At 44.5% G+C, this 18,132-nt stretch overlaps 1 protein-coding gene across 1 annotated transcript in view; it reads right to left on the reverse strand.

Moving 5' to 3' along the window:
* Nucleotides 1-3,111: 3,111 nt before the first annotated feature.
* The window catches only part of Arsb (arylsulfatase B), a 166,658-nt gene continuing 151,637 nt past the window's right edge, over nt 3,112-18,132 (reverse strand). Inside the window, exons 7-8 of the mRNA XM_075976301.1 lie at nt 6,520-6,642; nt 3,112-5,640 (exon numbers count right to left, since the gene is read on the reverse strand). Of these exons, the coding sequence (XP_075832416.1) occupies nt 5,375-5,640; nt 6,520-6,642 (389 nt within the window). The 3' untranslated portion in view covers nt 3,112-5,374. The remainder of the gene's footprint in view (nt 5,641-6,519; nt 6,643-18,132) is intronic.

Raw genomic sequence — 18,132 nt, forward strand, 5'->3', positions numbered from 1 at the left:
ATAAATACATGGTCCTTGTTTTGTTTAAAGGACGGGCACCTTGTTTTTGTTTGAAAGAACTGTGTAAGTGGGTATAAGATACACTCCGTAAGTGTATGTATCAGTGTATTTTGGTGGGTGTCTACACTTGCCTATGAGGAGACTAAGGTCAGCATCTGAACCCCAAAGCGTTCCCACCCCAGAAAAGAACCACTGTGTTGACATCCATCACCATCAGTTAATCAATCACTAAGAAATCTCACCTACATATGAGGCAGGGGTGCAGCTGTTTTTATTGAGGAGGCTTTGGGAACCCCAGGCACACAGTACTCCAGGCCCACGAAGCCCCAGGTCCATAGAGTCCCAGACCCACAGAGTCCCAGGTTCACAGAAGTCAGGCCCAGGGAGCCCCAGGCACACAGAACTCCAGGCCCACTGTGTTCTAGGCCCACTGTGTCCCAGGCCCACGAAGCCCCAGGTCCACAGAGTTTCAAGCCCACCGAGTCTTATCTCCTGCTGATATTTGCTTCTCTCTCCATGACCCAGTTCTGGAACTCTGGCGTACTCCCCTCTCCTATCTATTTATATTGTGATAATACATACACACACGACATAGAGTTTTTCTGTTGGTCCTGTCTCTTTGCCGAATACCCAAGGACAGCTCGAAGGGGACTTACTTATGTTGACTTATAATTTTACGGTTTCAATCTACAGCTCTTGGCTCCATTGATCCTGGGTCTGTGGTGAGGAAGAGCGCCCTGGTAGTGGGAGAATGAGGCAGAAACTGCTGGCCTCCTGGCGACAGGACACAGAGAATGCACACGCCTGTGCTAGCAGGTGCCCTCTTCCCACCTTTACTCCATCCAGACCTGCGACTTCAGGGATGGCCCCACCCCCACAATGCAGGCTTTCCCCTTTAGTAGAGACTTTCTGGAAATGCCTTCAGCTACACCGCTTTACCAATCTCTCAATCTAAGGAAGTTGACAAGATCAGCCACCACAGTAACCGGTTCAACAGTACTGGTTATATTCATGGTTTTAGGACGCTGAAATCCCCACCTACTTCTAAAATGTCTTCAGAAACTCTGTCTCCACTGCACTGGGCAATATCTTTCCAGTCTCTGCTTCCCCAAGACCTGAGTGGTATCTGCCTTTACACCTGGGTCTTTACATGTTACATTCGAGTATTATTGCTTTTTTTTTATATGCATTTGTCTATTCTTTAAAAACTTTCCTTTACATTTATTTATTTAGCATGTGCTAGAGTGTGGGAAGGGCACAAGATGGAGCTTCCTCCTTCCACTGTGTGGAACTTCGGTCATCAGGCTCAGCAGCAAGCGCCTTTACTTACTGAGCCATCCTACCGGCCCTGCAGTCTCCTGTCCTTAATAACACTGCAGTGGGATCATGCAGTATTGTCCTTCATGCTCAATGCCTTTCACCTATCATAATGTTTTTCAAATTAATCCAAATTATAGAATGTATGAAAACTCCGCTACTTTCTCTAACTGGGGAACGTTCCATTTTTGTATATACCATGTTTTATTACCCAGTTATATTTTAATGGGTACTTGAGCCATTCCTCGGATAAATCTTGTAAAAAAAGGGGGGGGGGAGAGATATAAAAATGGGTCTAGAGAGATGATCCAGCTACTGAGAGCACTTACAGATCTTCTATAGAACCCAGGTTCAATTCCTAGCACCTGTAGGTGACTTCAGGGGATCGCACATCTTCTTTCAGTTTCTCATATGTATATATTCATGTACGTATACACACATAGACACACGTACACACACACTAACATATTTTTAAAGACAGAATAATTCCTTCATTTTCTTGTTTTAAATAATTTTATGTTTGGACAAAGATTGCATGTTGGGATTGCTTAATCCAGCCATCTCCTTACTGGAAGGGGAAACAGGAACTGGCATGACTAAATGGTTTGCTTTTGGTCGTTCTACCACCAAAATAAAGCTGGAATCTTTTCCTGCCATTCTCTTCGAGCAGCAGCATGTGGTAAGTGCATGTCAGTTTGACCGGACAACCGTGTCCACTGCAGTGAAACACAAGTACAGACCCAACAGTCTCTGCAAAAGTGGGCTCCTTCTCCTGAGCATGACCTTGATTAAGAGATAGTTAGCATGCATATAAAAAGGCAGAAGTGACAGTGTACAATTTTGAAGACTACGTCACTAAAGGCGCCAAAGCTCCCTGCCTGTTGCTCCTTCTCTAGATTTCCTGCCCTGTAAGGACATTTTCATAGTCACCACTGATGCCCACATGGCAAGGAAGTCAAGCTTCTGGTCACAGCCAGGCCACGAGGCATCTCAGAATAAATCTGCCAATCACATCCAAGCCTCAATGATCTCTGCTCAACTGCTGGACTGCTGACTCATGAAAGACCCTGAAGCAGAGCCCGCAGATAAAACACTCTTGAGTCCTCACCTTTATGCAATGTGTGCAAGAAATGTTTGTTGTTTTCGGTGGCTACATTTTGGGATCATTTCTTGGCCAGTCATAAAACACTACCACGCTTTATCATCACCATTCTCATGCCTGCCTTTCACTGATGCTCCCCTAATCTTAGTAGTGAAGTCCTTTTCTGTGGTGCTCAGGACTGAACCAAGGCCTCATGCGAGAGTCAAGCACTCTTACCCTGAGCCTCATTATGTAGGTTCTTAGGGAAATGTCTCACTTGTTTTTCATTTTAAGTGTTTATTATTACTGTGACTATGATGTGGGGGATGTTTATGGCAGGGCATGTATGTCAGAGGAAAAGTCTATGGAAGAGTTCTTTCTTTCCACCCTTACATGGGTGCTGGAGCCAAGTTCAGGTTGTAGGGTGTGCATGGTAAGTGATTTACCTTCTGAGCAGTCTCACGGACACTAACACATTTTTAAAAAAGCTCTGATATATTTGTTCTTATTTGTGTAACAGATGTGTTGAGATATACTTCACATAATATAAAACTGGAAAATCAGAAAAAAGTGTGGCAATGCCTCTATTACACACAATCTGCCTTTTCCACCACCTCCTGGTAGCCCACTGGGCCCATCATGACCCATTCACCTACCACTGCTGCTGAGTTCCTGAACTTTCAACCATCGCAAGCTGAGGTCCCACGCGCACATAGTTTTAGAAAGATCAACTTTATTTTGTAGCTCAAATCTGAAACAGTCATGTGGTAACAAAGGGATGAGTTTGCACATTAATAAACAAAACCTTCTTTAAAGGCAAACACATTAGAAAGAACTAACAATTATTATTCCTAAAGATAGTTATAAATCTTTTCTTTTTGAAAATCTAAGGAGATAGATCCTGAGACCCATGGCATTCTATTTGTTTGACTAAACAGAATCTCCAGCCATTTTAAACATGACTGTCTGAAAGTCTTCTTTAATCCATTCATATGCTAACATTCCCAAGATAGCCCACGATCAAGATAGCCCAAGAGCTAGAACTGAGGGTAGCTGCTTAGAGAATAATAAGGAAAATTCAAATAGGTGTTGTGAAGTAGAAACCTTCGGTCTCAGAAGACTAACAGCCACCAACAGCTGTGGGACAGAAGGAGCATCCCGAGTCACCTCTGTCATTGCTCTGGAGTAAGAGGTGGCCTGGTGGTCAGCTATTAGCCAGATCAGCTGAGTAAAGGTTGGTAAAAAATGTCATTAGCCTTAGCACCACTTTCTTGCAATAGTTTTATCACAAAAATTCAGATTATTAATGACCAGGAAATACTACTACGAACTGAAGGTGGCTGTACACGAGGACCTATATATCCTATTATTTGATGGTTTTAATTCCTTGTGTTCAACGAAGAATGGAAATGGAGATTGTTGGCAACAGAGAATAACTAGGAAAAATAATTCTCTTGTGTCTCCCTGGACAGGATATCACAGTCCTGCCATGCAGGGCCAGAGACTGTCCAGATGTGCTCCAGACGTGCAGCTCATGCTCCCACCAGGGCAGAGGGAACAGCTTAAGGGCAGACTAGCAAGGACTGGAGGGTATTTACACTGCCCTTAGAGTCAGCTCACTTGACTAGTATCATTCATGGTGAGTCTTTCCCGTTTATTCGGTTCATTCACTCATTTTAAAAAAAATATACCGAGTGCCTATTATATCCCCGGCCCTGCTGCGGGCATTGGTGATAAGCCTTGAACAAGGCAACAGTGCTGATGAGAAGCAGTTTTGTGTCTCTCTGGGTTTGACACTCTCTGAGGCTAATCTGGACGGAGTCACATTGGTAGGATAGAAGAGGCTCTGAGAAAAGGTTGAAGATCAAATAGTGTATCCTCATTCTTCAACCTCAGAACCCCAGTATGAGGCAGTGAAACAGAGGACGAGAGGAATAGGGATGGTGTTTTCCTGCTTTACTAGGGCCAACATACCAGACATTGGTCAGTCCCTTCCTCAAACTGTTCCTTCCATCACCTCAGAATGAAAGTGCTTTCCTGGCTCTTCTTCCCACTGCTTGAGAAAACAGCACAGATCATTGCGTAGTGGGAGATACAGCCACATTCTTGCTGGATTCCATGCAGCTGGAATAGACCTGCTTAGCAGATGCCACGGACCCACAACTCCCACAAGCATGGCCACGGAATGACCAGTCCACCTCCTCTGGGCAGGGCTTGGGACTGTCCCAGAGCTCAGGATACTCAGAGTGGAGGGGAAAGTGCCCTCAAGCAAAGGACAGTGAAGTCCAAAGGCATAACAGAAACAGAGCCACACAAGCTGGGGTGGCAGAAGTCTAGACAGAATGAGCAACAGTGGGTGGGGGAAGTAGGAGAAGAAACATATTTAGTGATAGTGGAAACCTAAGCCAAGGCACGGGCATCCTCCGTGCTGGCTTACTACAATGGGTTTTATGCTTCACAGTGAGGTGAGTCAGTGAGTGGTGGCCTGTGGATCATGAATCTGGAAAAGCTGAACGAGATCTCAGAGGCACGGAGCCCTCACGGCCAACAGAATCACTAGCAATCATCTGCTCCCCGCCTTTGTTACAAGGCATATGTCTTGCCAATAAAACTGGTTATTAGCAGAGGGAGTTCTAATGACCGGCTTGTGAAGCAAAAAGAGCCAGCTGCTCTGGCCTCAGGAACTCAGGGATAGCTTCCTATGTCAAGTTCCCAGCAACTGGAGTTTAGGAAGCTGGATGAACCCAGCCACCCAGGGCTCCAGACACTAACTCCAGCCAACAGCAGGATCCGTCCAGATTTTACTGGCTTTTTGAAATGTACTGTGGGTTGAAACTGAACTCTTTTGGTAGATTGTGTAGCCTGAGGGCCAGGTGAGGGGGCTGGATGACTTTCAGAAAAGCCAGCTGAGTAGGGAACTGAGGTCCAGCCTGCACACAAATGCGCTCCAGCCCCCACCCCCACCCCGTTGCAGCCCTACATCCAGGGGCTCCAGACACCAGTGTCCTTGGGATCACAGCGGGGGTCCATGGGTGGGAAGAAGGAAGGCACAGAGTGCTCGTGGTAGTACTGCAGGCGGGAAAGGAGCTTTAGGACGACGTGGGGATGCTCCTGGGACAGATCGTGTTTTTCTTCGGGGTCCTGATCGATATCAAACAGCCAGACAGTCTTGGTTGATGAGTCCAGTGAAGGGATCTCAGAAACGTTGGATTGAGATGGAGGCGGGATCCAGTGACCACAGCCTGGAAAAAGACATGACACTTCAAGGGGGGAGAAGCACTGTTCATGGGTTCTAATCTCAAGGCATCTGGGGGACAAGGCTGCCCTGGCTGTGGGTATGGTCATATAAAAAAATCAAAACAAAACTCCAAACCCCCCTGTCTCTTGGTGTTGAGTCTAGATTTGTCTCGAACACTCAAGCATAAGCTAAGCATAGCTGAATTGCATCAGAGCCTGTGAAAATATACGTGTGTGTCCCTTTCTGAGAATCGGGTAACAGAAGCAAACACAGCATTGGTGGAGACTCTCGGGTAGAGCTAGGTGTGCTATGTTTGAAAGTCACACATGTCTGAAATCCATGTTTATGAAGTATTCAAATAGGATTTTCTCCTCTTGCCCCTGCTACAAATAATTAAAAAGCAAAACAAAAAAACCAAAACTCAGAAGAAGTTTGGTTTGAGCAGCTGAAGCCATTCCTCCACTCTGCAGCCTCAGAAAGAACATTTTATGATTTTTTTTTAAAAAGGCAGTCACAATTTTGGTGAGCTTTCCCTTGCCGTTCTTTCTTGGGGAGAGACTGCTCAGACCATGACAACAGCAGAAGTTGTGCAATTCTGACCAGACAGAGGCCACGAAACCCCAAGCAGATAGCTGCTTTCTTAAGATCTGCGGGGAACATGAAAGATCTGAAGGCCTAGTTAGCATGTCAGATGTCTGAGCAAACTGAGGGGGTTTGGCAGGGAGCCTTGAGGAGCCAGGGAAGGAAGAAAAGGGCTTAGAAGGCAGTGATAAGACCTCCCTTTCTAGGGAAATAGCCCAGAGAATGAAGTCCCAAGAGGACAGAAAGACTGGGGGCACAGCCCCTGCTCTGGCAGCTGTGGGAAGAGAGCTAAGCAGTCTACCTGGGTAGCCCGTGAGGAGTTTCCAGTTTTTGTATCTAATCCCAGCATGGATCGATGTGTTAAAGGGAGAATATTCGAATGGAAAAGAATCGTTCTTTTCTGCAGCCATGCTCTTGCCAGGACCTGGGGAGAAATAGTTTGGAAGAATTAGACGGCTGTTATTGGCCCGTGTCATTATAAATCAACATTTTATACCCTTCTTGCCGAACAGTAGCTTTTGTTCAACGCCAGAGCACAAATGAGTGCCCTGCCACAGAAACGAATCTTTTATTAAATATAAACAGAAAGTATAGTTACATTAGATGTCAGTCATAAACCACCACGAATATAAAGGAAACCCCAAAGAGATTAGAAGACTAATCCATCCTTAAAATCACTGCTTCTCGCCAAGACACAGAGGCCATGGGCAGAGCAGTGTCTGTTACAGCAACTGAGCTGGGCGTTGTGTGTGAGCGCACACGTGAGTGTTCTCTTTACTCTTAACTGTTTAAGGGAAATACATTTTCTGTGAATGCTTGTATCTTTGCACATGGCATATCAAATTATAAATGCACATTTTATTGCAGTATGTCTCTCTCAAGCCAGGAGAGGTTAAACACAGCACAAAAACCAAGGATACATTTATTTTTAAACCATTCGTGAAATTTAAAATTTGGTGAGCAGTACTTTTAACTATTCAACAGAACAAGTATGGTTATATCAACCATACTTAGGAGAGAGGATGGATCATATTAATTTATCATTTTAAGGTCTTTCAGCAATTGATCAAGTTTCTAAGGGAACAGTCATTAATACTTAACCCACCTCGAGCTTAGAACCAGTTAAGAGACAGAGGACAGATGGATGGACCTAAACTATCATCTTTGGGACGGATAAATCACCTACAGAGGCACGGCTTCAGGTCACCATGGAAAGAATTGCTAATAATTGACCCTTGGCTTCCTCAGCCACCACCACTGAGCTTGCTGGACAGGCTCAGGGTTCTCTTAGAGCACACAGTGAAGGCAGACTGCTTACATATACCCAGCACATGCGCTGGCTCTGAACTTAGACCTGGAAAGAGTCTCAAGCTGAGCATGCCCAGTCTCTTCTTCTAGGCTAACTTCCACTCTCATCTCCTGCGGAGAGGACTGTGCTATGTGAAGTCAAGTGCAACTTTAGCTGAAGACATTGGTTGACCCCTGAGGGCAGGGGATGGGTGGACTCATGGCTAGGAGTGTATATTTACATATTTATAAGTTTCCACTTTGGACCTCACTGTATAATATTTAGTCTGTTTTAACCTTACATTTCTTTGTTAACTTTCCAAATACGGTCAAGACCATTGTCCGGGGGTGGGGGTGCTTCAGAAGGTTACTAAACAGGTTGCCAGCCTAGTGAGTAATTGTCACCATGTATGGTTATGTCTATAAAAATGCAGACTCAAAACAACTAAACTGAACAGGCCTGGAGATGTGGCTCAGCTGCAGACACGTGCCTAGCATGTTCAAAGCTCCAGCACTTCCCAACGAAACTAAAACAACCAAGTGCACAATCCACCAAGGTGGTGAAAGGGAGGTGGAAGTTCAAAACCCGCTGAGTGAACAGCAGCAACTGTGTGTGCTGTGCCATGACCTCCATCCATCCAGAGCTTCAGGGCTTGCTGGATTCAAGGCAGCGGTTGGCACAGGCTCTTCGGGCCATGGAAAAGGTGGAGTCCTAACCCTTGTCAGTCTTTTGAGTCTGGGAATGGATCGAGTACACATCAGTGGCTTAGATCTTAGTAAGCATAAGGAAAATCTTTTCTGATTGCTTGGTTCTTTGCCTGCAAATGTTTTGGCTGTAACACAAACGGATGCTCCTAGTGCTGGATGTATAGATGGTGGGGATGTATAGTACAGGATGCGGGTTCATGGCCCACAGGCTGTGCTAAAACTGTAATCCTCTCATCTCACCCCTCACAGGTTTGTATAAAGGCCCCGTTTCGATAGCAAACATTTCGGATGTTAAACAAAACAAGCATGTTTTGGTGAACATAAACAAAAGAAAGGAAACAGCTATCTCTGCTATACTTATATTTATATACATTTTTTCTTAAAACAAACAGGAACAGAAAATACCTAAACAACAAGTCTAAGGCTAAATGATGAATGATACTATTATCTCAGCTTTATTTTTCTCATATTGAGTGACTGAACAGAGAGGTCAAAGAATACTAACACTCTATCTAGAGGCACTACCAGTGAACAGAAGTTAGTATTTTGCCACATTTGTTTCAAAATTTCTATTACATTTTATTTATGTTGTGTGCACTTATGTGCATGTGGGTGTCAGTGTGAGTGTGTGCACATGCGTCACTGTGGTATGTGGAGGTCAGAGAACAACTTGAAAGACTCATTTCCCCGCCCCCCATTCATTACATGGGCCCAGGGGACGGAACTTGGGTGGGCAGTTCTGGCGGCAGGTGCCTGTACCCACTGAGCCGTCACCAGCCTCACTCTAGCTTCTCTGAGGAAAGAAGCTGGACAACAGATCATGTTGTAGCTTCCTCTGTCCCCCTCATTCAGCTCTTTTTTCCATTGTTCCACCTGCCGTTGCTGCTATGGCTTGCACGCATCCTCCAGCCATTTCAAAGCTCAGGGTCATGTGGATGTACCAAAGAGTATACACAGTGTTGTTTTACATCTTACACACGTGTGTTATTATATATATTCACACCATACACGTGTGCTATTATACATATTCTGTAACTATCATCCCTCTTTAGAGTTTTATAATTATATAAGTGCATATGTTCCTCTTCACTGCTTAACTTTACACTACCTCTTGTCAATTGATGTCTCTGTCAGTGTTCACAAGCTGTCTGATTTAGGGTCTGTTATTGGTTATCCACAGTGAGTACTGTTGTCTGCACAAGGGATGGGGTTTCTCTGGGGTCTGTGTCTAGAAATGACTACTTACAGGGTCCATGCTTTTCCATCAAACCAATGGCCCTCCTATCAGGAACATCCCCATTCCTCTGAGTCCTGGATCAACTGAAAATCCTTGAGAAAACATTCTTGAAAAAGCACCTTCATGAAGGATGCAATCAGCAAGAACCGTGTGTGTGTGTGTGTGTGTGTGTGTGTGTCTATGTCAAAGAAGGGTTCTTACAGACACCTTTTTACAACCCTGGAGAGAAACACAACATCACAGGTTCACAGCTTGGTGCACAAGAGGCTGAACATCGCCAGGGCTGCAGGACCCAGGCAGGGCCTCCAGATGCTCCCTCCTCGCTCCAAGGCAGCTGCTACTTAACTCTGCACAGCGAAGACGCTTCTGTCTGCTTTTGAACTCAGTGTGAACAGAGTATGCAGTATGTTACTCTCACTTCTGGCTCCTTTTAATTCAAACATGTCCAGTCTGATAAAATGTCTCCACAAAACGTGACACTGAGATTATACGTAGCCACAGGAATTGGCCTCTTTTTGATACTTCCTCTGTGCCTGCCACTGGAAAGATTCCGTTGGTGAAGATCCAACACTCTTCTCTTATATTTGATTTTGAAACCCATGTGGGACTGATTTTTGTCTATGAAAAGAGGTAGGAATCAAGAATACTTCCCCTCCCCCTTTTTGAATATGGCTTTTAATGGTCTCAAGACCATTTAGTGCAAAGACTATCTTCTCTCCATTCATCGGCAGTGGCACCCTTGCCAGGCGCCCCAGGGAGGGGATCTCGTCCCTAAATCTTCAGTATCTAGTGGACTCTCCATGATGCTGGGAATGGCCTGTGTCTGTGCCAGGCTGTGCTCTGGGCACCAGTCACATGTGGCTGTGGCACAAATGAAGTGTGACTGGTACAACTAAAGCAACAATTATCTATCTATCTATCTATCATCTATCTATCTATCATCTATCTATCATCTATCTATCTATCTATTCATTTATTTTAAAGACAATGCCTCATTTTGTAGCCCTGGCTGGTTTGAAACTTGCTATGTAGACTAGGTTGATCTTGAACTTACAGAGATCCATCTACTTCTGACTCCTTGAGTTCTGGGATTAAAGGCGCGCACCACCATGTCCTGATATTTAACCTAACACATGCTTTGTAACCTAATACATGTTTTACCAATGAGTTATACCCTCAAACATTAAATTTAAGTATTTTACTGTTGTTTTTTGTTTGTTTGTTTGTTTTTTTATCTTTCAAGACAGGGTTTCTCTTTGTAGCTTTGGAGCCTATCCTGGAATTCGCTCTGTAAACCAGGCTGACTTTGAACTCACAGAGATCTGCTTGCCTCTACCTCCTGAGTACTGAGATGATTTTACTCTTTTTTGATAGATTAAAATGTCTTTCTAAAATTTCGTGTTTGTTTGGTTCACTTCGGCTGTCCAGGGTACAAATGATGACTCTATGCTGCTCCTAGACTACAAAACTGCTGAAACTGTTGTTGGTTCTCACGGCTTTTAAATTCTGACACATGCTTTAAACATTACATCTGTTTATTTAATGATTTATTTTTGTGTGGTGTGTGTGTGTGCACACACACACGCCAAGACATGTAGGTGAGTATCAGAACAATTTGAGGGAGGTGGTTCTCTGGGGACTTCCAACATGCAAGCCCTGGGGACCAAAATCAGGTCATCAGGACTGGCATCAAGAGGCTCAGCGTTCTATGATCACAACAGATTTACTTCCTTGACCTTTTGGGTGTCTATTCTTCTTTCATATTTCATTGTTTTGCCTAATTCTCCATATATGTCTGATACAAACAGTGAGAGTAGAATACAGTCCTTATAGCTGCTGATTTATAATGATACCTGTAGGACTTTCAGAATCAACTTCTGATCAAGGTAAATAAGACTCCTCCTACTGCTGGCTTGAGCGCTCCTATCAATGAAGGAGTGTAGTTTTGTCTAAAAGCTTCTCTGGATCTATTCGATTATCACTCTTTTGTCCTTTGATCCATTGACTCTCATTAATTAATTTTTCAATGAATGAAAAATCATTAATTACTGAAATGATGTTTCTCTTTGAAAAATCTTTCATTGAAAAATTGAAAAATCTTTGTCATTAATTGATTTTCAGATGTTAAGCAAATCATCACCCTGCATGGTCACAGCATATAATCTTCTTTACACATTTCTGCATTCTGTCTGTTAGTATTTTATTGAGGAATTTTTATTGTGTGTTCAGATATAATGATATTAATCTAAGAAATAACGAATTATTAAATAGGTGTTGATAAGCTGACACAGATGAGACAGACTGTTGGACTGAACGACAGGAGCACAAAATTCATAGAAAAACCAACATCAAAGATTTGTCTGTCAGGGTTGATGCTAATGATGCAGGGAAGAGTCATTGCAGCTGAATGTCTCCACCCCTGAGGCGCACAGTAGGACCATTCTGAACCTGACTGTTTGGGTTCAAGTACCAACTCCTCTACCCACTGTGTGTGATCTTGGTGTTGACTGACCTTCCTGGCCTCAGTTTCCTCAGTTGTAAAGTGTTGGTGCAATATGATTATGTGGCCTAAGTGTGATGATTCATTCAAATTGCCTGATAGTAAGTTCCTTCTGTAGAAGGTATATAATAAATGTTATTATTACCAGTTGCTCAATCTTGAACAACTTTCTGTTTGCTATCGATAAGATTCATTTAACTACAAGTGAGCTAAGACACATACCGTGCTTAACACATTTGTATATTGTGAGACCAATATCAACACTAAAGCTACTTAAAACAGCTGGTACACGAACTCACTATGTACTTGGGAACACAACACAGTATCATGAGAGTCTTCTGCTTGCTGACCCACTTAGTTCCCACAGTTGCTCTATGATGCAGGCAGCAATATCTGCAATCACCGCCAGCGAGTGTCAATTACCATCCGTGTGTACAGGTTTTCTGTTTTTATGTCCTCTTATTCCAAGGTAGAGCAAAGTAGGAAAGAAGAAAAGTAGGCAAAGTGATTATTATTTCAGGAAAACAAACCAAAACCGCCAACAAAGCAAAGCCTGCTCTCCTGACATGGGTCTGGAGAAAATCTGCTTGCTCCATCGCTGTCCAGAATCAGGACAGGGGTGGAGAAAAAGCATTTAAGGACAGAAACTATAGTTTTTGCCATTTTGAGGTTTAATCTCTTTTCTGTTCTGTTGTTTGGCCAGTTACCCACCTCCATGGATCTCTTTGCTTTTGATTATTTTATAATTTACAAAGAGCAGTTTAATATTTCCTTTTCCTACTGATCCATTTGCTTTTTCCTTTTGCCCCTCTTCTCCCCTCCCCTTATCTTCCTTTTCTCTCCTCTCCTTTTTTCTTGAGATAGAGTATTGCTACTACGGAGTCCTGGAACTCACTTTGTAGACCAAGCCTCAAACTCACAGAAATCTGTCTGCCTCTGCCTCCCAAGCACTGAGGATCATTCCCAATCCAAATGACCTGTGCTTCTTGACCAACATTGCAATTTGCTCCTAGGCTATGTCTAGCAAACTTCAGCTCTTCTAGAAATTTAACTGTCCAAGTGTTTTCTAATTCAGAATTCTGACATATATGTTTTTCACAAAGAGGAAATGTTTTGGTTTAGCTGCAAATACCTTCAACTTTTATACACCCAAGTTGAAAAAAATTATTTGTTTTATTTGTTTTTTAGGAGTAGACTGTTAACTTATGATAGGGATGAATCATCTCTTTCTACAAATTATTGTTATGCATGTGAGTGTTTTGCCTGCGGGTATGTGGGTGTCATGTGGGTTAGGTGGGCGCTGGGAATTAACTCCAGGTCCTCTGGAAGAGCAGTTAGCGTTCTTAACTGCTGAGCCACCTCTCCAGTCCTTCAAGTATCTCTGAAGGACTTACGTTAAACATTAAATCAGCTGATTATGTCTTCCTGGTCAAACTAATAGAAAGTTTAAAAGACCCAAAATCTGGGTGAAGTTCAAGTCACAGGTCCTTCTTGTGGCCACTGGTGAAAGGCCTCCTGTTGGGAGTCTGCATCATCTTCCACCAAACTTAAACCCATGCAGGCTGCAGCTGGATGGAGACTTGCTGCACATGTGGATCAAATCTTCAGGGTGCTCACGGCTTCATGTCCCAGGCACCGTGGGCCCGGGCCAAGGCTGTACTCTCATCTTGCTGTGTGGCAAAGCCTTACATCTCCAGATGTGAGTGCGTGCGCTGTTGTCTTGTTTCTTCTTTTAAAAAAATCATTACCGATCCAAACATAGAAGTTTTTCCCCTAAAAATAGTTTCCTAGATGTTACACTGCCTACAACACCCTCCCCCCAGCTGATGCTTTGCTGGCATGCTCCGTTTAACTTTGAAACTTCGGAGTCACAATCTGTGAGCCAAGACAGACCTAGGTACTTGTCCTCAAGAAGCCAATTAGAAGAAGCCAGTCAACAGCGGGAATCGGAAAAAGGAGACTCATTCAATGTGGCCACTTTAGGAAGAGGGACAAGGGGATCGAGCAACTCAAGTCCTTCTGCAGGGTTCTGAAGTGAGATCAGAGTTCAAAGAGAGGGCCCAAGCTAGGCACATCTAAGCAGTCCCAACCAAGGTGTGGTCCACCCACCACTGCCCCATCGTTATCTGGGTTTTAGTCTCCTTCTAGAAGGTGGCCTCCTCTTTCAGGTCCCCCTCTGCTGGCACCCTTTTCTTCTCCCAGCACAAGGTTCCTAGGGAGACTGCCGCTTCCTGGGGGTCCATTGTTTCAATGGTCTCTAGAGTATTATTTCTACCACACTGGCTACGACACAGCGGATGGCAGAGGATGAGAGCCTGACATGCACAGGACGTGGGTGCTGATGACCTGTCCAGTGTTACCCTGGAAACTAGAGGAGTAGAATAGGAGGGAGATGAGGAGAGAAGCTTGGAGCAATCAAAAGGGAGAGGCAGTGGGGCTGGGGAGACAGGGGAGAGTGCCTGGAAGGAGGAAGAGGTGGGGAAGAATGTGTGAGCCCAGTGCGCTCAGGGAGGGTTAGCAACCAGCTTTGCCTTTCACTTCCCTGCCTTTCCTTGTCAACCCCCACCCCAAGACAGGTGAGGACACAGGATAGAGACACTCAGAGCCCAGAGCTTGAGCACCAGTTCATGCTCAACTGTAAAAGCACTTAGCAGGGAGGCCTGCCTGCTGCGGAACCGTCTGCTCCCTCCCTGGGCTCTCCCCCGATCAGCACAGCTTTTCTCGAACATCCACACGACTTATTGAGAATCCTGTCTGTCCTTGGCAAAAGCCTTACAACTTGAAAGAGGAGTGTCGGGAAAAATACACCAGACATGAAGCTAATCAGAAAAAGGCGAGGAAGAATATTACAGATGGTATTTATTATGAAAATTGAAATGCCCATTATTTCTCGATGTACATGCCACGTGATGTGTTTGAAACAAATCTAAGTCCATGATTTTCAGTTTACAAAGTCATTTTCTCTGACACCTACTCACTCAGTCCGTATTTGATATTTTAAAAGTCCCTGTGAAAAAACAGCTTTGCTGCGGCTTGCTCAGCCTAGACAGGGTTCAGCGTTAATCACCGTTGAACTGCTCACAGTGAGTACTCAGAAAGGAGCCATTTATGGGGAACTTCAACAGTTGGTTAATGTCTGACACTAGCCAGGAGTGCCGGCTGAGCAATGTCAGCCAAGACACAGAAAGCAACCACTCCCTGAGGTCCTGTCAGCCCTGCGCTACTCTGATAAAGGAAGTCATCACCATTGGTACATAAAGTAGATTGGCAGAGACCTTCTTATGTTGAGTTTACGCTAAATCTTGAATAATTTATTTGGTGACATTTATTTATCTATAAGACAAATATCTATCTTGATCACTGTATCTCCTAGATACCAAATCACCAGAATAAAAAAAATGCCAGAGTCTAATCATAATGAAAAGATAATTTTGTTCAAACACCCCATATTGTAAAATAGGCAATAAACATTTGCTGCCAGGATGAAGAAACACACGGAGTGTTAGGAGAGTCTAGAGGAGATGTCACTCCCTGCGAGGGCTCATGGGTGGCGTGCGGCTCTGGAGAAGATGCACATGACAAGTAATGAAAGCTTGAGGAGATCATGCATGCTGGATAGCACATGCCTGTAATCTCAGCCCTTGGGATGCTGAGGCAGGAGGACAGAGAGTTTAGGGCTAGCCTCAGCTACATAGCAAGACACTGTGGGTAGGGGAAAGTCAGGCTGGGATCCTAGTGGAAAGAATGTCTCTCTTGGATGGGTGGCGGTGGTGGCGCACACCTTTAATCCCAGCACTCAGGAGGCAGAGGCAGGCAGATTTCTGAGTTTGAGGCCAGCCTGGTCTACAGAGTGAGTTCTAGGACAGCTAGGACTATACAGAGAAACCCTGTCTCAAAGAAACCAAAACAAACAAACAAATAAAATGTCTCTCTTTTTCGAAGCTCTTCACCCTTGGGAGTTTTCTTTCCCATCTCTAAAGGAGGAAAACGCATTCAAAGCCAGCACTGTGGTACCTGTCACAGGAATAAAACCAAAAAATTCCATCAAACTGAGCTTATTTTGATATTCTTTTGCCATCTCTTGTACTTTTTTCCTTTTCTGTATATGTGCATGTAGATATGTGTGTTTGTATGGGGGTTGTGGGGGGACGACACACACACACACACATATGGAACCCTGAAGTTGCTATCAAGTGTCTTCTGACATTGTTCTCTGTACTAAAGCAGGGTCTCTCTGGAAACCTGGAGTGTACCCTTCTGCTCAGCCAGCAGTAACCAGCCAGATGGTCCCAGACGTCCCATGTCCCTAGTATTGCAGGCAGTCGGCATGTCCGCTGTGTTAATATGGGTGACGAAGAACCCCTTCTCAATCAAAGCAGCAAGAACGCCCCAGACTCCTCGTTTGCCTCTTTGGCCTTCTCTGTTCTCTTTTAAATGTTTTTATTCCTTCAGATCAGAACGCAACATTCCGCTCGGTATTTTAGACTTCACCATCTCACCCCCTACCCACATTTCTGTCTGTGGAATCCTTACTGCCTCTTACCCCAAGCCCAACCCAGGTACTGAGTGGCCAGCATCCAGCTCTCCGCCTCACCCACACATGGTCTCTTCAGTCCAACCCTGCACTTGCAGAAGAGGGATTCACCACTTACCTCTTATTTTTGGCCTTGGCCATGAAGGCAGGTTCAACCTCGTTAGCCTGGCCCTCCCACTCTGTTCTCTCTAGTTCTCTGTGTCCCTCCAGCTCTGCTCTCTGCCCAGCCTTTGCTTTGTGCCCCATGCCACAGGCCTATTGTGAGCCATGTGGCCCAAGTGAAGTGGAAAGGTCAGGAAATCTTTTGTACTGGACAGTGCATCAGGAAGCTTCTGTGAGCATCCCTTCTCTGATGTCCCGGACGCCTCAGCTAGGTGCCTTATCCCAACATCTGCCTGCTGGGATTAACGTGAAAGAAACACATGGAGTGGCAAAGAAAGGGGCAAAGGATGGAATGCTGCAGAGGACCAGTGCTGAGAAGGAAGGTGGTCACAGGAAAGAGGATCCCAGCGAGGAGACGAGAGAGGGCACTCTGCGTTTGGCTAGCAGCATTGCGTGGAGACAGCCATGGCATCAGGCGGCTGTTACTTCTTTTTCTTCCTATAATTGAAAATAGTTTTTTTTCCTCACATAATATAACCCATTTACAGTTTTCCCTCCCTCTACTCCTCCCACTTTCTCCCCACCTTCCCTTCTTCCTAGGTCCATCCCCTTTTTGTCTCTCATTAGAATCAAGCAGGCTTCTAAGGGATTCTAGTATGACATGATACGATAAAACAGAACTATCACATCGAAATAGGTCAAAACGAAGAGAAGGAAAAGGCACAGATGCAGAGACCCACTTGTTTACACACTCAGGAACCCCACAAAAATACCAAACTGGGAGTTATAATATATATGTAAAGGACCTGTAGAGTAAAAGAATAAAAAATTAAATATACATAAATAAAATAAAAAATTAAAAATAAGATTTAAAAAAAATGAGAAATCCAAGATGCGACATTCTGAGGCAAGGAACCTCCAAAGATGGTACTGAATTTGTTTGCTATTGGTCATCTCCTGCTGGGCATGAAGCCCAAATTCAAGAGTAGTTTGTTTGCACAATGAGACTCCCATGGAGAAACTTAAATGTTCATTTGTGAGTTATTATCCATTGGAGCTTGCTTCTGGGTTAGGGATTGGGGGTGGGTGTCCACTTCTCCTTTCAGAGCGAGGATCCTATCTGGTGCAGACGTGGGCAGACCCTGTGCCTGCTGCCCTGGTCTGCATGCATCGATCTTGTTCATTTAGAGGGCCTTGTTTTCTTGGTGTCTTACACTCTTCTCTTCCTTGGGGCTCCCTGGGCCCTGAGAAGGGAGGGATTTGATGGAGACATCCCATTTAGCGCCGAGTGTTCCAACGTCTCTCACTCTCTGCAGGCTGTCTGGCTGTGTGTGGCATTTGTTCCCATCTGCTGCAGAGGAAGCTTCTCTGATGATGACCAAGCAAGCAGCTGATCTGCTCCCCTAGCCCGAGTATGCATTGCGTCTTGCACAGAATGCCCTAGAAACATGAACTCGTTTGTTTCTGAGCAATAAGCTTAGGAACAAAGATAAGGCAGACAGAAAAGAGAGCATGTATTTTCTCTTGTCACCATCTCGCTAAAATG

The sequence above is a fragment of the Microtus pennsylvanicus genome, chromosome 6, assembly GCF_037038515.1.
Source record: "Microtus pennsylvanicus isolate mMicPen1 chromosome 6, mMicPen1.hap1, whole genome shotgun sequence".
Classification (NCBI taxonomy): domain Eukaryota; kingdom Metazoa; phylum Chordata; class Mammalia; order Rodentia; family Cricetidae; genus Microtus; species Microtus pennsylvanicus.